The following is a 20,221-nucleotide window of genomic DNA, read 5'->3' as shown; positions in this document are numbered from 1 at the left end:
ATCTATACTATTAGGGTTTTATGGCTCATGTTCCCTTATAAGTAGTTATAGAAGGGGATGGGACACTTGTTGTAAAAGAACAACACTTTGATATTCTCTGAAGGTTCTTATTTGATATACATACACAATATACATTTTTCCAGATTTGATTCTAACTTTTCTTCCACGATCCAAGAAGAATATTAATATTCAAAGGTTCATCAATCACTTATCATTGTCAGGAGAGATATCAGCGAATCCAACCCTTTTTCGGTTATCTCACTCGCATTTATTTACATAAATACCATTATATTTCATTTATTACTATTGAATGTTGTCTTTTTGTTCTTGGGTCATTAAATACTGTCTTTGCTGCATATTTATTATTATCCGGCGGCACTTGAGCCATTTTGCCACGAAATCAGTCAAACGGCCTTTTGGATATTAATATTAGCTAAAATTAACCCTATTCTATTAGAAAATCTAATTGTTTAAACCTAGATCTAAATTTTAGGTCAAACAGATGGATATACTTTGTTTTTGCACCTGAAGTCAAGTTACATGAAGCAAGTCCTCATATGTATGCACTGACATATACAAATCTGCAATGCTGTTTCTTTACCTTATTGCCTCAACTGCTTGATTTACTTTTGCCATGTTTGTCATAAACTTAATTAATGTTCTGGAGAAACCAAAAGTATGTCTGTTCTTGTGCTCTTTGCATAGGCTCATTTACAGGATTCACAAAAAATGACAAGATTTCATTAGAATATCAGTTGGTGTACAAGATTTCCATTTACTTTGACATTCACTGGTCAAAAATATTGTATTAATGTCAATAAAAAGTATTGTATCTTTCCTGTTTCCAAAATTACAACGGGCGTTGTGGTGGTGACTATAGATTGTATCTCTGTACATTTAGTATTCACATTCTTGCTGGATAGTAGAGGCCAAAATATGCTTGAATATTGAGGTGGAAACCACAGCTGAATGGCATCATCTGTTTCCGAAAATAGTAGTATGAGTTTATCTTGGCATAAAAATTTCAGAAACTATTTGAAAGTAACCTTAGTGAATGCTTCTGGAAATCATTACCTTGCCAATAGGTACTAGTAAACCAGTGCTTGTTGAAAGTAATTCAGGCGTTTTACCCCTTACAGCCATCGTGCGGTTATGGTACTTTATCTGATTGGTTGTCAGAAATGCCGCGTCTTACTTCCTGAGAGATAAAAGGACATAGAACAGCTTAAGTACATGTAATTTCTATATGAATGCATAAACATAAATATCCTTGAACATAAAAGGAAGCTTAGCGTAGATAGCCAACCTCAGTCACTGCTAAGCTTTCTTGTGAACTTGTGGGACGTGAAGTAAACCGACCTCTGCGTCTATAGTCTAATGCAAAATCTTTTAGTCGTTCCAATTCAGGCAATATGTCTGAACCGAGGTCTGGCCTGTCCTTCCTCCTGAGTTCGCAACATTTCAAAGCCAATTTAGCGAAGGATAGAGCCTCCTCCAAGGGCCAATCATTTACTGATGGATCTAGTATATCATCAAAATTTCCCTTTTCAATTGACCTCTCGACGTGGTGTGTCAATCCCATTGGAGGCCTTGCTGTAATTATTTGTAATAACATGATACCCAAAGAGTAAATATCTGATTTTGGATTCAGCATCCCAGTCTGTTGGTATTCTGGGTCAATATAGCAAAATGTCCCAGCAGCTGATGTCATGATAAACTGAGTGACACTATCGGAGACAGACGCTGGAACCAATCTGGCTAAGCCAACATCGCTAATCTTACTTTTGTAGTTAGTATCCAAGAGAATATTAGCAGGTTTGAGGTCTCGATGCACGATGGGTTCTGGTCTTGATCGGTGAAAGAAGTGAAGGGCAGCAGCAATCTCCGCAGCTATCCTGAAACGAGCAGGCCATGGTATAGGAGGACTTCTGTTTTTACAGAACAACCTGTCCTCTAAGCTGCCATTTTCCATATATTCATAGACAAGGCAACCATACTCCGGACAAGCTCCCAAGAGGAGAACCACATTTGGATGTCTCAAACGGTTTAGAACATCAAGCTGCAATAAAAGGGACCTAATCGTAATGGATTTCCAAATCGTCTGCTTTATCTGTAACGAAAAACATGGAAAAGTACCTCTTGCTGAAACTGTGTTTGTCCCTGTGACATGTCTGACCTTAAAACTTTAATAGCAACTGCAGTGTGATCCAGATAGGCTTTGTACACTGGACCATATCCACCTTCACCAATCTTCTTTGAATTGGAGAAGTAATTTGTTGCAGCTTCAATTTCGTCAATTGAGTATCTCCTATAGGGAATTGTACTGCAGGCAAATGCATCTTGTGCTTTCTTCATCTCTTCTGCTTCATGCAGAAATTTCTGTTCTACACGCTTTCGCTTCTGAGATTCCAATTCTGCTATTTGCTGCGCCATCCGTGCTACTTCTAAAGCAGCCTTGCACTTCTGCTTCTCCTTTTCCACCATAGCATGTGCAGCCACTTGAGCCTCCTTGGCTTCTTCTAATTTGCATGCCTCTTCTGACTTCAAATGATCAATCTCTCTTGCCTTTAAAAATGAAAAATAAGTTTCATCGATATGGTCTAAAGTATTTATTATGAATAATGAAGATAAATACTTCATGTGCTGATAAAAATATGTGACTGCCAAATTCTGACCTGTTTTCTGCAAGTTTCATTGTACATATCCAGGGTTTGCTTCAGTTCAAGTTTTAGCCTTTTCATTTCCTCCTCCAACTCTGCCTGCAATGCATGCAAATATGAGCAAAGACTAGTCAGTTGATCTATGTTAGCTGCAATCTTTCACGTCACGTAATGGGCAGTTTTTTGTAAGTTCAAGGACACTTAAAACTTAATTATCTTATGACATGGGCAAAACCGTAAAACAGATCGGCCATATGGGTATTTAGTATAGTTTTTAGGAACACTATGAAGTTTTACTATCGTAAAATAAACTGAGTACTGATGCTATTATCTACTCATGGGATCCGTGGTGAAGCCAGGAATTTCATCTAGGGGGTTCAAACTTGAAAGAAGTTAAAAAAAATTCGATAAAGGGTATTCAATATATATTATATACTTCTAAAATATAATATTTTATCTATATATACAGTGTAATTTTTCGGCTATGTAGCTTCGCCGCTGCATGGGATAGTCATTACCAAGGAAAACAGAAAAGAAGTTCAAATTTAATTGGTATTGTGATTCTTTTGTCCAATGCACAACTATCTCCTAGCTATACATGTCCATTTGGACAGATTTCTAGCAGAATAGCTGCTGCGGATTTCCTAAAAAGCAAAGAGTAGACGACAACATTGTTGCGGAAGCCAAATGTATAGAGTGTGAATAAGTTACAACTACTATACCAAAAATTATGACAACCACCAAATAATAAATAAGACAATAAAGCAATAATAAAGGGAACACCAGAATTTACGAGGTTCGGCTAATTTTGCCTACTCCTCGGACACAACCAAATATTTTATTCCACTCCAAAAATACAAGTGAAATAATACTAAAGAGAGAAGATACAAATGCCTTAAACAGATGAGAAGGCAAATGAGAGGTGTGTTTCAATCCTAAACATTAGGCCTTCTTTTATAGGGGAAAAATCCCCCCAAACTTAACTCCCAACCAATGTGGGACTTTGGCATTTTGCCAAACTTCAACAAATCTCCACCTTGGCAAAATTCCACATTTTCAATTCTCTCTCAATAACAAATTTTGGTTGTGTCTTCATCTTCAATCTTCAGTGTTCAACAATGTTGATCAAATCCAAACAATGTTGAAACTTGACCGCAGTCACCACCTTTGTCAGCATATCAGCAGGATTCTCTGTAGTATGAATTTTCTTCACCGTGACTCCACCTTCTTCTATGATTTCTCGTACGAAATGATACCGAACATCAATGTGTTTCGTCCTTGCATGATAAACTTGGTTCTTCGCTAATTGAATAGCACTTTGACTATCACAAAAAATTGTGATACCTTTTTGTTCAACACCAAGCTCCTTTAGCAATCCTTGAAGCCAAATTGCCTCTTTCACAGCATCTGTAATAGCCATGTACTCTGCCTCTGTTGTAGACAAAGCAACTGTTGACTGCAAAGTAGACTTCCAACTAACTGGTGCCTTTGCAAAAGTAAACACATAACCAGTAGTTGATCTTCGTTTGTCCATATCACCCGCAAAATCTGAGTCACAATATCCAACTACAAACTGATTGTCTTCCTGCTCAAAAACTAACCCGACATCTACAGTATTATGAATATACCGTAGAATCCACTTCACAGCTTGCCAATGCTCCTTCCCTGGATTGTGCATATATCTGCTAATAACTCCAACAGCTTGTGAAATGTCAGGCCTTGTGCAAACCATTGCATACATCAAGCTACCAACAACATTTGCGTATGGTACCTTTGACATATACTCTCGTTCAGATTCATCCATTGGCGACATAGTAGTACTTAGCTTAAAATGGGAAGCAAGTGGAGTACTAACTGGCTTAGTCTTGTCATCTATGCCAAAACGTTGAAGTACTCTCTTCAAATATTCCTTTTGAGATAAACAGAGTTTCTTTGAACGTCTATCTCTAATTATCTCCATGCCAAGAATTTTCTTTGCCTCACCCAAATCCTTCATCTCGAACTCCTTCTTCAGTTGAATCTTCAACTTATCAATTTCTTCCGAATTCTTGGAAGCTATCAACATATCATCAACATATAGGAGAAGATATACAAAGGAACCATCTTTAAGCTTGTGCAAATACACACAATGATCGTATTTGCTTCTCTTGTACCCTTGCCGCAACATAAACTCGTCAAATCGCTTGTACCATTGTCTAGAAGATTGTTTCAATCCGTACAACGATTTTTCAAGTTTGCACACCATATTTTTTTCCAGCAACTTTGAATCCTTCTGGCTGAGTCATGTAGATTTCCTCCTCCAAGTTTACATGTAAAAACGCAGTTTTTACATCCATCTGAACTAGTTCCAAATCCAATTGTGCTACCAAAGCCAACATAATTCTAATGGAGGAATGTTTTACAACTGGAGAAAACACTTCATTGTAATCAATTCCCTCCTTTTGAGCATATCCTTTGGCCACCAATCTTGCTTTGTAGCGAACATCTACTTGGTTAGGAAATTCTTCCTTCTTTGCAAATACCCATTTGCACCCAATTGCTTTCTTTCCCTTCGGGAGATTGGCCAATCTCCATGTATGATTCTGATGAAGGGACTGTATTTCATCATTCATGGCAATCCTCCACTTATCTTCTTCTGAACTTTGGACAGCGTCTTTATAAGTAGTAGGAACATCATCAGCTACAATTGAGGTTGCACAAGCAACCGTCTCTATGAGACGAATAGGTTTCGTTATTGTTCTTTTTGGCCTGCTGGTTGCTATTGATTCAAGTTGTTGTTGAGATTCCTGAGTTGGAATCTCCTCTACTGGCTCTCCTTCCAGAGGGTAATCTTCATTTGTTTCCTCCTCTGCTTCTTGTGTAGGAAAAATAAATTTTCCCTCAAACTCCACCTGCTTAGAAGCACCTTCATTTTGTTTGGTATCTTCTGTTACCTTATTTACCATAGCAAATTCATCAAAGGTAACATCTCTGCTGAATATTACTTTCTTTGTCATAGGGCACCATAAGCGATATCCTTTGACTCCAGAAGTAATTCCCATAAAAATAGCCTTCTTTGCCCTTGGATCCAATTTTGACTCCGTCACATGATAATATGCAGTTGAGCCAAACACGTGCAAAGAGTTATAATCTACAGCAGGTTTTCCGTACCATTTTTCAAATGGTGTTTTGCCATCAATAGCAGCAGATGGTAGACGATTAATGAGGTGACATGCATATGTAATTGCCTCAGCCCAAAATTCTTTGCCCAAGCCAGCATTGGACAACATACACCGTACCTTCTCCAGCAAGGTCTGGTTCATACGTTCTGCCACTCCATTCTGTTGTGGTGTATGTCTAACAGTGAAGTGTCGGACGATGCCATCATTTTCACAGACCTTATTGAAATGATCATTTTTGTATTCACCTCCATTGTCTGTGCGAATACACTTGATCCTCCCGCCTGTTTGATTCTCCACCATCGTCTTCCATTTGAGAAAAATTCCCAGCACTTCATCTTTGTTTTTCATTGTATACACCCACACTCTTCGAGAAAAATCATCAACAAAGGTTACAAAATAGTGTTTCCCACCCAATGAAGGTGTTTTGGAAGGACCCCAAACATCAGAGTGTACATAATCCAAAATGCCTTTAGTATTATGGATCGTTGTACCAAATTTAACCCTTGTCTGTTTCCCTTTGACACAATGCTCATAAAACTCCAAGTTGCAAGCTTTTACTCCTTTTAACAATCCTTGATCTGATAGAGTTTTCAAGGATTTTCCTCCAGCATGTCCCAAGCGCATGTGCCATAGCTTGGTTGCTTCTGCCTCTTTGTCGTCACTGGATGTTACTGTCGATGTCCCAATAACTGTACTGCCACGATAGCGGTACATATTATTATTCTTCCGATTAGCCTTCATTACCACTAGTGCACCGGAGCATACTCTCATCACTCCATTTTCTGCAATGATTTTGAACCCTTTTGATTCTAGGGCTCCCACAGAGATGAGATTCTTCTTCAAATCCGGTACATATCGAACATCTATCAATGTTCTGATCATTCCATCATGGTTCCTTAATCGTATTGAACCAATGCCATATGAGGTAAGAGGGCTGTTATCCGCTGTGTGGATGACTCCATATTCTCCTTCTTGAAATTCCATGAACCAGTCCCTGTTGGGACACATATGATAGCTACAAGCCGAGTCCATCAACCATATGTCTGATGATGTTGATGACTCTGTTGTAACTAATGAGAAGTCTGAATCATCACAATCAGCTACATTTGAATCCATAATGGCCTTTCCATTGTTATGTTTGGCCTTATTCTTCAACTTCGGACAGTCTTTCTTCCAGTGCCCTTTTTCTCGACAAAAGGCACATTCATCTTTGCTGGGTCTGGATCTTGACTTGGATCTTCCCTTCTTTGTCCTCGTTTGATTTTGAGGACGACCCCTCACAAATAGTGTTTCTCCTTCTCCGCCCTTCTGTTTTTCTCGCTTTCTTTGTTCATAGCTGTACAAAGCCGAACAAACTTCTCTGAGAGAAACTTCGTCATTTCCATGGAGTAGAGTAGTTTCAAGGTGCTCGTACTCATCAGGAAGTGACGCCAACAATATCAAGGCCAAGTCACCATCATCATAAGTTGTATCCATATTTTGCAAATCTGTAACCAACTTATTGAAACTGGTGATATGTTCATTCATCGTGGTACCAGGAACATAGGTGAAGTGAAACAGTCTCTTCTTCATGTACAATTTATTTTGACTGTTTTTCTTCAAAAATTTATCCTCCAGTGCTTTCCATAATTTACTTGCAGAAGTTTCCTTTGTGTATGGATATTTCTGCTCTCTAGCAAGGTAGGATCGAATGGTACCGCAAGCAACACGGTTGATAATTCTCCAATCTTCTTCTCCAATAACATCTGGTTTCTTTTCTTCAATGGCCAGATCTAGCCCTTGTTGAAAAAGGACATCTAGAACCTCGCCTTGCCACATCCCAAAATGTCCGGACCCGTCAAATATTTCGACCGCAAATTTCGCATTTGACACAATTCTTGTCATAAGCGAAGATGCCAATGATGACGTATTGTTGACACTTGATGTAGATTCTTCTTGTTTATTGTCTCCCATCTTTGACACAAATATTATTTAATAGCTGACGACACAAATCAAGATTATTTCCTTTCTGGTGTGGAAGATCAGACTAAGCTGCAACCACAGAGCATACTCAGACAGAACCTTGACTCAGTTATCAAGATAAATCTTTTCTGATGTGGAAGATCAGACTATGCTGCAACCACAGAGCATACTTAGACAGTACCTTGGCTCTGATACCAATTGTTGCGGAAGCCAAATGTATAGAGTGTGAATAAGTCACAACTACTATACCAAAAATTATGACAACCACCAAATAATAAATAAGACAATAAAGCAATAATAAAGGGAACACCAGAATTTACGAGGTTCGGCTAATTTTGCCTACTCCTCGGACACAACCAAATATTTTATTCCACTCCAAAAATACAAGTGAAATAATACTAAAGAGAGAAGATACAAATGCCTTAAACAGATGAGAATGCAAATGAGAGGAGTGTTTCAATCCTAAACATTAGGCCTTCTTTTATAGGGGAAAAATCCCCCCAAACTTAACTCCCAACCAATGTGGGACTTTGGCATTTTGCCAAACTTCAACAAACATAATGGCCTTAGATGTTTGCTGATGTAGCAAATAGTGTAATAACAAGTGTTGCAAACAGCTAAAATGGTTAGTGAATCCAAGGTTTATTCATTTTTGCCAGATCAATGGAGCATATTTGAACTTACTGCATTTTGAGAGGAGACGGAGCACCTAGAAGCATCTGAAATGTGACAAGAGTCCAAATGCTCAAAGGACATATCAGAGGACCGGAAATTTGAGGAGCCAGAAAGATTACTTGAACCAGATGTAGAGTAGGATGAATTCTCTTTAGTGTGGATACGAAGATTTAGGTTATTGACTGGGCGCTGGGATGAAGGTATTAGGTCATGATCAAGGTGTCTGTCATGTAGTATTTGAATAAAATCCGTATTTGAATTCTGAGAGGAATTTTCACTGCTTCCGGGCAGTTCTGGTTTTGGCATCCCTTCACCCAATTCACCACTATGATCCAATGATTGTGCAGGAGTAAGATTCTTGCTGCCAGGCTGTCTCACTAGTTGAGTTTTCTTGATAAGTTCATCGATATTGTTAACAGATTGATGATTTGGTGAAGGAGCTGTGCTGCTGTGTTGGCTGTCCGAGAATGCCTGTGGCGTACCCTCACTGGCACTGCTGTAGTTTGGTGAAGCATTCTGGCTCACAGGAAGCCTATCCGACGCACTGCTGCTATCAAATGATATGCTCTGGCTACCTGCACCGATAAACTCAGAAGATCCTGTACTTCTCCAACTCCCCTGGCTGAAAATTTGTGTATTAAAATCATGAAATAAGATGTCAAGACATACATGCCTCATGTTTGAGACTTAGCCCCTTTTATACTTCTTTGTTTGATCCAGCATTATCAAATTTAGAAACTAATCATGAGAAGAAAAAATCTTTTGGAGTAATAAGCTAAAAAGAGTCTAGACTCTATAGTCTATACAGTCGCTTTAAACCATGAAGAATCGTACTTTCATCGACCATGTTCAGGGGCGAATGTAGCCCTATAGCAACGATTCAATTGAACCCATAACTTTCGATACAAAGCATAGATTTATGCGTAAAAATTCACTGAAATTGCAATAAATTATAGATATGAACCCATAACTTTAAGGATATAATGAGTTTAATACTAAGAACCTTAAAGGTTGAACCCATAGAGTTTAAATTCTGAATCCGCCTCTGATCATATGGAAGATTTTGTGAATATACTTACGCGGTAAGTGCTTGAGAAACTGGGGAATCTTGTGTAGATCCTGTTTGAGATGATTGGCCGGAGCTTGCTTTACTGCTAGGTGTGGCAGGTTGACTTGCTGACTTAAGTTTTAGAACTTTTCCTCTTGATATTGCATATATTGAGCAGAATTCAGGCACTGATCTGGTTAAAGAGCTTGGCACATCTTGGTTTTTAAATGCTCTGACATAGAAAGCCAAGAATTATAACTCCTTTAAATACAAGGAAAAACCAAGGAAGCAAATTAGAACTCCTTTAACAACAACAACAACATACCCAGTATAGTGGCAAACAGTCGGGTCGGGTCGGATATGGTTCGAGCCGAAAACGGGTAATGAAAAATGGATAAATTCTCCGATCCAACCCATCTTTAATACGGATAAAAAACAGATTAACCGGCGGATAATATGATTACCCATATTATACATGACTTCTTGCATATAATCACTTTTGGAAGAATTGCTAGTCTTCCTATCTTGAGGAACCCCCAATTTGATGTTTTATAAATCTAAAAGTTAGACCCATTGGTTATACATTGGTTACCTGTTGGTTATCCATTTTCTAAATGGATAATATGGTTCTTATCCATATTTGACCCGTTTTTTAAAAATAGTTCATTATCCAATCCATTTTTTAGTGGATAATATGGGTGGTTAACTGTTTTCTTTTAACTATTTTGCCACAACTACCCAGTATTATCCCACACCGTGGGGTCTGGGGAGGGTGGTGCATATGGAGACCTTACCCCTTTCTTCTGAGTATAGAGAGGTTGTTTCTAATAGACCCTCGGCTCATGAAAGCATATTAGAACTCCTTTAAATACAAAGAAAAACCAAGGAAGCAATTGATGTGCACAAAACATCCCATATTCACACAGGGTCCTTCCGCACCCTAAGGGGGTGTGATGTAGAAAGTCTACCCTAATGCAAGCATCAGTGGCTGATTCCACAGCTCGAACCCCCGAGACCCTGCTTAAAAAACCTATGAGAGACAAGTTTCTAAGAGTTCCATGACTCAACAAGTGCTCAAAAACAGGGAAAAAAGGAGCTTAAGTTTCCTGCTTAACATACTGTGGACTCCCAAAAGCACAACTAAGGACATGGAAACTAATAGAAGTTATACCTTGCTAGGGCATTCCGGGTTGAAGCGCCAACGACAATGGTGGTGATGAAGGTCTGAGTGATATACTCAGCTAATGCATGTGCAACGTCGTCGTCCTGGAGAATTACTTCCTTTGCTTGAATCTGCAATGATCAAAGTAATTACATTTACAGAATGCTCACAACTACATGTATAAGTGATTTCCAAGATATTTGGATCTTCTTCATATTTCACAACTGCATATATAAGTGATTTCCAACATGTTTGGATCTTCTCACCTTAAAATATGAAGAAAACTGTTTGTAGCCACTTTGCTATAATACCATTTAATGCTTTGTCTTCCTCACAGTTTTTAACTTAATATACAACTGATAAGGCCAGAATATCATGCTAATTGCTAGAAAAAACCCAAAATTAAACCAAACACCAAATAATGTTTAACTTACAGCTTGTTTGGATGGTTGTTACCAGAGGCAGACCGATGCTATACCGAGAGGGGTCACCGGAACCCGTAGAATTCGGCAAAAATTCCATGTATTCATGTATATGTCTTTAGAAATTAGTAGTAATATATTAGTAGTGGGCACCCTATATACAAAGTAGAATTTTGATTGAATCCAGAAATGCACTCCTGACCTTCAAATCATAGGTCCCCCTCTGGTTGTTACCTGTTGTATTGTATCGTATTATTTTATTGTTACTTAAATTTTATTGTATTGTATCGTTAAATCCGTCATTACGTAACGACAAAAAATGTCACTTTATAGAACAACCGATTTGGTGTGGTCGCGTCGTTTTATTATTTTTTTTCTCTCATCTTGCCCTTTTTTATTATTAAAAAAAATCATATTTTATCATTTACCCTACCTTTTTATATAATAATATTACCTCTTATCTTACTTTTTTTTTAATAATATTGCAAGTTTATTCTTCATATTGTTGGTACATGACATCATGAAATGACGGAAAACAATACAATCTATGCAAACATTGTATATACCAAGATGATACAGTACAATACAATACATATTATACGATACATTATGAAACGATACATAACAACCATCCAAATAAGTTGTTAAAGCATCAAATCATCGATTAGCCCTTTTCGTGTTCCTTCATAATCTCCACAAAGTGGATTAGAATACTAACAAGGTTGATTTAAAGAGATCAAGCAGGGAAAAAATTGGATGAGAACAAGGTTATTACCCCCTTTCGAGCACAAATTCCACGATAAGGAAGAAAGAACTGATTCATTTCAGCCAGCGTTGGAGAATGGCCTTCTTTAGGAATCATGCTATCTGCAATGTATATGACACAATGAACAACATAATACAAAGTGACAACCAGCGTAAAAAACAATCAAATTATTACACAAAAATTAAGTTGATTGAAATCAGTTTCTAGAGGATTAATTCTGATATATACGAGAATGGGAATGCAGGTTTTCTTGGACATGAACGTGGATAAGGATGATTTGGCCATTCTTTATATTGAGGTTATCAACCGCCCATCGGACAGCATATTGGCTGTTCTTGTCTCTGTCTATGGCCACAGCTACGGTGGTTTCATCTCGGGAACTTCCACTCTTTACCATGCTATTTAAATATATGGTTCGTAGAGGGCGAATCTAGGATTTATAACCCGTGAGTTCAGAATATGTTAATTTTTTGCTTGTGTACTCATGGATCGAGCGAAGCAATGGATGTTGAATCCATTGATCCGCTCTATATCCGCCTCTGGTCGCTACCAAACCAACACGAGCACCACTTGCACCCGTTTGGTTTGGCCATTACAGGGCGGAACACATCCATGCATGCATGTGCCACCACCACCACCACTACCAAAAAAACAGAAAATTTCTTGTTATGAATATATGTGAATGTTTTTGAAAAAATATTTATGAAAAATGATATATGGAACAACAACGTTGTTTGTGATTGGGACATCGTTCTTGTTGTTTTATTCAGATCCTTCCCTTTACTTATGCATGCTCTAAGTTTTAGGAGGCTACTTCAAATCTCCACCTCTCAATATTGGTTAGTCCTTTTGTGAGTTTAATTCAAATCATAATGCCACTTGATTTGACTTCCACTAGAACAAAGCCAATTATGGAAAGATTTAGCCCATATACATTGCAGTAAATTATGTCTTATTTTTCATTTTACTATATATTTCACTTATTAGATTATATTATTTTAAATTTTAATTAACGGAATAATATAGGAGTAACTTATTTACAATATTAGTAAATAGAAGTTAAACTAAAAAAACAGTTCCAATGGATAAGAATACTTCTCAAACATATACTTAAACTAATAAACTATTTCATTTGTCCCAATTCATATTACTGTGTTTGAATTTCGAGAGTCAAAAGAATTATTCTTTGATCGTAAATTTCTCATATCCTTGTCACTGGATGGCAACTATGCCAAAAAAGAATAAAATGAATTGTTGGTAATGGTTCTCTTACTAGTTTTTGGACAGACTCCTGGTTAAACTACAATACACCACTTCGCAATTCTGTCATTGGGCCACTACCACGTCAAGCCTATACAACTACTGTCTCAACATATCCTGTACAACTACTATCTCAACCGATCTCTCCCATGGTCACTCTACTGCCATCTACTCCCTCCAGCCCCTACTCACTCCTTCAAGTCAGCGGCGGAGGCAGGATCTTCATGAAGGGGGTTCAAAAAGTTTTTTTGTATCTAGTGGGAATTGAACTCATGACCTTATGTAGATTTTGAACCCCCTTGACCAATAAACTACACTTTTGGATTGTGTTAAGGGGGTTCAAAACTTAATATATAGAGGTAAAAAACAGATTTTGCCTTATATATACAGTGTATTTTTTCGACGAAGGGGGTTCAGTGAACCCCTTGCGCCCCCCTAAATCCACCCCTGCTTCGAGTAGATTTGAAAACTCCAAATACCTCCGAAAATAAAATATTTTCTGTGGCATGGACTACCCACGACAGCGCATTATCATCACTTAGGCATACTTACCACTGATACTTGTCCACTGCCTCAGTAATACCGAAAATATTACCCATCTCCTCCTAGAATGCCCAATATCCACACAACTCTGGTCTAACCTTAATATGCTCCGAGAAACCGCTAGACTGATTACTCTTGCGAACCCCCCAATCCAGTGGCTGAAACGAATCATGTTACACAACGACGTTCCCAACTCCTTCAATATCCCAAAATTCATACTCATACCTTTCTGCTTCTGGCATATATGGCTAGCTAGAAATAAAAAAGTCTTTCGTGCACATACAACATCACTCTCCTCGACTCATATACTTAACATGGAAGCAGAGTACTATTACATTGTCGTACGACCACCCTTTCTACATAATCGTATACCTCTACCTCTCAAATGGCACCCCCTAATATTGCAACTTTTAAACTAAACAGTGATGGTTCAACTAGATTGAATACAGGTCAGGGCAGAATTGGCAGGGTAATACGTGACTCGTCAGGTACCTGGCTCATAGTTTGGGACACCATATCTCGCATGGGAGTGTTGAAACTGAATTACTTGCACTATATCACGGTTTGCAATTGGCTTTTATTCATGGATACAAACCATCCGAAGTTAACCTGGATGCACAGGCAGTCATTACTATATTACAGGCATCGCATCTTCTATATGCTAATCTTATGCGTGAAGAAGGGTGGCTCATCGCGAGACTGGATGATCCTACTATACGTTCCACTTATAGGGAGCAAAACCAAGTAGCAGATATACTAGCTAAGTCTGGATGGTCATATAAATAGTTCAACAGGTATCACTGGCTTTGGACAACTACCACCTTTTATTTGCAAAGCTTTGGAGGACTGCCAATCAGACAAACTTTTTGTTAGAAGAGTGGCACCACTAGCTCTTCCGCCCTCCAACTGTTTGCAAAGTCCTTTTGGACAATCTTTTTATATTCCTCAAGATTTGGGATCCACTAGTAGTAGTTTCTCCCCGGTCCCCCCTTCCTAAAGGCGTTAGGAAGAGATTTAATCAGTCAGCGTAATAACTTCAATCGATAGAAAAATCTGTCTGATAGTTTTTCCTTCTGCCCAACCTCTTCCCCTATTGTCACGATCCAACATGAGGCCGCCCCCTAGGACTATAATTATGTTTCCTTATGCTCCTTGTACTATTCCACCTTAACATAATATAAATAGTTATCCTTTGCACCCAAAAAATAATGTCAATTCGGCCATTTGTACCTACCCGGGGAGACAAGTGAGGCTTGCTCAGTTGGTAAAAGCACCTCCACCTACGATCGTTAGGTCCTGGGTTCGAGTCACCATGGAGAGGAAGTATGGATACACTATAGATCCTCCTAGTTTGGGAAAAGAAAAAAAAAAAACTTACCCGGGGACTGGGATAGTGTGTGTATTTTATTAAACCTTAGGGGTTCGAAAAGTAATTACTCAATAAAACTCGTAATTGAACGCTGCTTTTTTGTGAACAACCAGTCTTTAACTGGCCGGTCCAAAACCACCGGTTCAGTGCACGAACTCCAGAGCGGAGCATACTGATTACGGAGGAGAAAGCGGTCGTCGCTGCTTTCAGTGACCAAATTTGATTCTTCCTTTTTTCCATTCGCATTTTTGAGACTTTCTCGCAATCCTCTCCGGCTCTTCAGTTTGGGGTAAGACATTTTTGTATTTCATTTATTCTCTTCTTTATCTTTGGTTTTGGGTTCGGTATATATGCCAATCAGTCAATCAATTAATTAAGCTTAAATTCCTAATTAGTTGAAGTCTTTGATATGAATCCTCTATATTTTCTCTCTCAACTATGTGTATATATGTATATACTTTTTGCTCTAATCAGGTTCATTTCATTCTAATACTGATAAGTAAATTGTTTTTAAGATAAATTAGGGTTCTATAAGACTAGGTATATAGAACATTAGGGAATATTTCCTTCATTCTTGGTCTTCTTGCATATGCCCTGGTCATCTATTGGAGCTGCATTTGAAAGGTTTCAAAGAGTGGTAAATTATGTTGTAATTTTCATATACGATGTAATTGAACCCGTTGCAGTTCTCTTTTGTGTATCCTTATGCTTTTGGGTTTAAAAGAAAAATTACTAGAGAAGACAGTGAATTGTTTCCAAGTATGAGCAATAGTGGAATAGAGGGACTTATCTGGATTGTGCTTTATTGTCCGAAAGAGATATCTCATTAATTATGAGTTGTTATTGGTTCTACTGTAGCTCTACTCGTGGTCTCGTTTGGCTAGGACTTATGGAGTGAGAATTATAAAAGCTGTGGAGGTTTGAAACAATGTGCTTCTGCTTTCTGCTTCTGTCTTTGTTTGGTTTTTGTTTCATGCACACATGCCTGAAGATAAACTAGGCAAGAGGCTAGACATTTGATAGTGAGGTCTTATGGGTTAAGTAGTTTCTTAATGGTGTTTGACTAAGAGTTGAGTGTAGTCTTGTGAGTTTAGAGAGTTGTTAGCAATTTCAAAAACTTCAACTGTGGCCTAAAACTTGAGTTTTTTTTTTTGTTATAAGATAGCAGAATTGCAATCGGTGTTGAAGTCATGTTTTCGAGGAATATTAGAGGTCTTCCATTTCAACCTTACCTGGGAATTTGAGTGGTTACTAATATCATGTTTGGTTGAAGTTAAACCCAACCTCTTTTATCCATTTAGATGGACCAATTATAAGTTAGATGCTTATTTGACTCCACTTGATGAAGGTTCTGTTGAATTTTCTTCCAAAAGATGGTATTTTTGTTTCAAAGATGGTATTATTTCCTTGTCCAACACTTCATTTGCTATTGAGTTTTAGCACAATTAGACCAGAGCAACGGCTGTTAAAGTTGCAAATATCACTTGTTGCAGGAGTCGTGGAGGAGGAATTGAGGATCAGAACCCAGAATAGCAAATGGATCAGAGTATGTAACCGTCTTTGATATTAGTAGCCAGATCCATACTTTGTTTTCTTAATGAATCTCGTAAAACAATTTCTTAAATCTGATGTTTTTGCCTTTGGGTAACATTATGAGTCTGGCCTTTTATACAATTCTTCTACAAGCATGGATGATACAAAATCCAATGTATGTTCTTTGTTTGAAATTTGATAAGTTGGATTATATTGTGGAGATGGGTAATGGTAGTAATCACTCTATCTTGGAATTGCATTATTTTGAAAACATTTGACTACAATGACTGGGATTGTAATATGTCAATAAGGTGTATTCTCTATTTTGACTATCTGGTACTGCGATGCATTGTTAGATGCTGTGGTTATTGATTTAAGATGTAATCCGGTTGCACTAGTGATTGACCTCGTCTTTGTACAAAGAAAAACAAGGACTGAATTTTCTGGTTTAATATGTCCTTCAGGATAAACCCGTCCATTTTTCTCGTTGTTTCATGTTCAGAGGACACATTGGTCAGAATAAGTTAGATGATGACTTGAATGCTATCGTGCATTCATGCTTTAGTATCAGTGATGGTATACAGTATTAACATGAACACTGTCCTTTTAGCTCTTTGCTAAAGCGTCACAAAATTATTGCATTTTTGACAGAGTAAAGCCATCTGACTTTCTTATCTCCTATATGGTTAAAAGGGCAGCCCGGTGCACTAAGCTCCTGCTATGCGGGGGGTCCGGGGAAGGGCCGGACCATAAGTGTCTATCGTTAATTAGCATTAAATTCAAGAAAATAGAATTCTGTACTTCTGCTTTTTAAGCTTATAGTAAGCTCATGATCAATTATTTGTTTCTTTTGTACTCTTACCTCAAAGGTAATGAGAAGACCCAATAGCCTTTTAGGCATCATATGTTGAGCTTTGTTAGCCCTTGAAGGATACATATGTTTCAGGGTTGGATTCAATATACTAAAGTTTAACCTCTCTATAAGATTCAGAATACAAGGTCAAGCATGAATTAGGACTTCAGAAAAGTATTTACTGAAGAAGTATTTTGACGTTCATATATTTGTTACTAATCAAACTTGAAGATTTACCTTTTGATATTAAATGGAGAGAGATACTACTTTTCAAAATAAATTTTTTAAGTAAATAAATGGAGATACTTACTTGGTAGCTTGGATCTTAATATATTCTGTTGCTGCAGTCTACTCCATCTGACCACTGTCGACCTACTTTGTATTATTGGTTATATCAGTAGTGGTTGCTTAGTCATTTTATGCATACAGATCTTCTGCAAGATGCCAAAGAGCATCCCAGAGACAACTATATGCTCCTCAAAGATGTGGAAGACAATCGGTTGGGAATCTTTGACAGACCTCTTCCTTGCTTTGGTTGTGGAATAGGATGGTTTTCGTGAGTGTCGTGCTTGTTGCTCCTTTTCTCGTTCGCATCCTCTCTCTTCTATCATTGTATCATTTGTATCCTAATCTAGGCTTCTTTTTCTATCAGTATGTTACCATGCTCTAACTTGCGTTCTTCTCCTCTTATCTATTATAATTGCAGTCTGCTGCTTGGTTTTGTATTCCCATTCATGTGGTATTATGCAACAATTCTTTACTTTGGGAATTACTACCACAAAGATCCAAGGGAGCGAGCAGGGCTTGCTGCCAATGCGATAGCTGTGAGTTACCATCCTTAAGTGCAAGTTACATCGATTCTGATTTCAGCTTGATCACCTAAAACTCCTGATAATTTCAAGGAAATCTAGTTTCTCTCAGCACAAGCTTAGTGCCATTTCTTTATTGCACTTTTTTCTCACCTTCCTAAGTAAAAAAAAAAACAAGGAAATCTAATCGTCGGTTATTTGTAGGATCGGCAGCATTTTTGTCCTAAAAGTTCTCAATCTATTTACCTTTGTACATTTATCTCAAATAAGATCACTACTGCAGGCTCTGATATTTACTGTAGCAGTGCTAGTTGCAGTTGCCGTTGTTCTACTTTAGTCGTCATCTGCAATGCTCTAGTATATTAGCTGATATCCACAATCAGAGAACTTAGAGATGACTCTCCTATGGAGAAAGTAGCTTCACCTGAGCACACATACAGAAAGGTGATGTCTACTGGAACAGTGCAGACCACATGGAAAATGAGAGAAAAAGAGGCCATTACACAGGCTATGAATATGTAAATATATGTTGTACTAGTATCCATTTGTTGTGCTGTCTATTACATGAGAATATGGCTTAGTCCTGTAATATGTTGGTCATCGATCAATCTTCTGCTAGAGGAACCAAAAAAAAAATGTTTTCAGTTGCTCCTTGAAATATAATGTGTACTAATTTTCACTACTAACTTCTTTCATGGTGCTACCGAGGAGTTGTGTGTCCATCAGTATTATGTTGTTCTAAATCCATTAAGTTATTTTGGGGAAGCAAGTCTGATATTTAGGTTGAGAAGGTGAAAGAGGCAGGCCTATTGTTTATAGAGTTTTGAGGCTGAAACAATGAATTTCCCAGTTATCCAAAAAAAAAAAAAAGGAATATTTTACATATGCCCTTTTATAAGAATAAACTCGATCTATCTCCAGAATACAGCAGATTACTTATTAGTGCCGTTAATAATATTTAACCTCAAAAATCAGGCAACAGTTTCAGCAGCAATGCCAGTGGGAAACGCCAATTTGTCAAGTCATAGATATGCAAGAACGTCTGAGGTAGGGGTGTTCACGGAAATTCGAAAAATCGAAAACTGAACCAAGCCGACCAAAAAAATCGATATTTTTTAGGTTTGATTTTGGTTTTGAATTTTAAAAACCGATCAAGTTTGGTTTGATTTTGGTTTTAATTAAAAAATAACTAGAAAAATTGAACCAAACCGACTATAGAAGTAGCTATTTAAATTTATTATTACACCTATATATATATATGTATATTTTTATATAAAGTTTTTGAAATATTATGGTACATATTAATTAGTCGTTTGTATTTTAAGTCTAGTTATTTGCTATTACAATAATCTAATTCTTTGCTTTTACATTCTAGCTTGATTGGCAATTTGCTTTTGCCAAGTACAAGAATTATTTCATGTTAAAAATAATTGATTTTTAATTGAGTACTTAAATTATTCATCACTATTTGATTCAATTATCAAAATATCATGGCAAATGATAGATTTCTCAAAGAGCAATTGGTTTGATAGTGTTACGTTGAAAATGTAGTCGCCGAAATATGTGTTTGGTAGTGTATATCTCATAATAAGAAGAAAAAAAACGATAAATAATCGAAAAACCCGTGATAAAAACCGACAAAAACCGAATCGCTAAAAAACCGACTCAATTGATTTGGTTTGGTTCCAATAATTTAAGAACCGACTTACTTGGTTTGGTTTTTTTTTAGGGAAAATCGATCCAAACCGAACCATGAACACCCCCAGTCTGAGTACTCTCTCAGCACATCGAGCAGCATTAACCACAATTCCAGTCCACCCAAATCATATGCGCAAATCAAATACTAATTCTTATTTCAGCACTAAAGTTAGGGACTCCGGTGAAGCAGAGTTTAAAACCAGTGATTGAGAACAACTAAACTAAATGTAGAAAGCAGTTGACGCAGAACTAAATAGAGCACAGGGACCAATAGTATGTCCGTTCTTCCAGTTGCCAAAG

The 20,221-nt window shown here is 37.6% G+C and overlaps 2 protein-coding genes across 2 annotated transcripts; one reads left to right on the top strand and one right to left on the bottom strand.

Annotated features, from left to right (window-relative positions):
• Positions 1 to 719: 719 nt before the first annotated feature.
• Positions 720 to 12,573, bottom strand: LOC107820375 (U-box domain-containing protein 35-like). The gene is made up of 10 exons (XM_075218909.1): positions 12,085 to 12,573; positions 11,866 to 11,957; positions 10,678 to 10,799; positions 9,538 to 9,738; positions 8,468 to 9,080; positions 2,676 to 2,759; positions 2,137 to 2,565; positions 1,307 to 2,059; positions 1,075 to 1,198; positions 720 to 979 (listed from the first exon to the last, which is right to left on the bottom strand). The coding sequence occupies exons 1-9, from the start codon at positions 12,251 to 12,253 to the stop codon at positions 1,151 to 1,153; spliced, it is 2,511 nt and encodes an 836-aa protein (XP_075075010.1). The 5' UTR covers positions 12,254 to 12,573; the 3' UTR covers positions 720 to 979; positions 1,075 to 1,150.
• Positions 12,574 to 15,094: 2,521 nt separating this feature from the next.
• Positions 15,095 to 18,904, top strand: LOC107818451 (large ribosomal subunit protein eL20z-like). The gene is made up of 5 exons (XM_016644478.2): positions 15,095 to 15,317; positions 16,522 to 16,574; positions 17,844 to 17,970; positions 18,121 to 18,238; positions 18,507 to 18,904. The coding sequence occupies exons 2-5, from the start codon at positions 16,565 to 16,567 to the stop codon at positions 18,558 to 18,560; spliced, it is 309 nt and encodes a 102-aa protein (XP_016499964.1). The 5' UTR covers positions 15,095 to 15,317; positions 16,522 to 16,564; the 3' UTR covers positions 18,561 to 18,904.
• Positions 18,905 to 20,221: the final 1,317 nt, after the last annotated feature.

This window comes from Nicotiana tabacum, chromosome 8, assembly GCF_000715075.1.
Source record: "Nicotiana tabacum cultivar K326 chromosome 8, ASM71507v2, whole genome shotgun sequence".
Lineage (NCBI taxonomy): Eukaryota > Viridiplantae > Streptophyta > Magnoliopsida > Solanales > Solanaceae > Nicotiana > Nicotiana tabacum.
The sequence above is the reverse complement of the archived record's forward strand: the minus strand, read 5'-3'. Positions and strand labels throughout refer to the sequence as shown.

Coding starts and splice junctions, on each gene's coding strand:
- LOC107820375 (XM_075218909.1), bottom strand. CDS start 12,253: ATGGTAAAGAGTGGAAGTTCCCGAGATGAAACCACCGTAGCTGTGGCC. Junction 9,081..9,537: donor GTTTCTCAAGCACTTACCGC/GTAAGTATATTC, acceptor ACAAATTTTCAG/CCAGGGGAGTTGGAGAAGTA. Junction 1,199..1,306: donor AAAGCTTAGCAGTGACTGAG/GTTGGCTATCTA, acceptor TTTATCTCTCAG/GAAGTAAGACGCGGCATTTC.
- LOC107818451 (XM_016644478.2), top strand. Junction 17,971..18,120: donor TGTGGAATAGGATGGTTTTC/GTGAGTGTCGTG, acceptor TTATAATTGCAG/TCTGCTGCTTGGTTTTGTAT. Junction 18,239..18,506: donor TTGCTGCCAATGCGATAGCT/GTGAGTTACCAT, acceptor TCACTACTGCAG/GCTCTGATATTTACTGTAGC.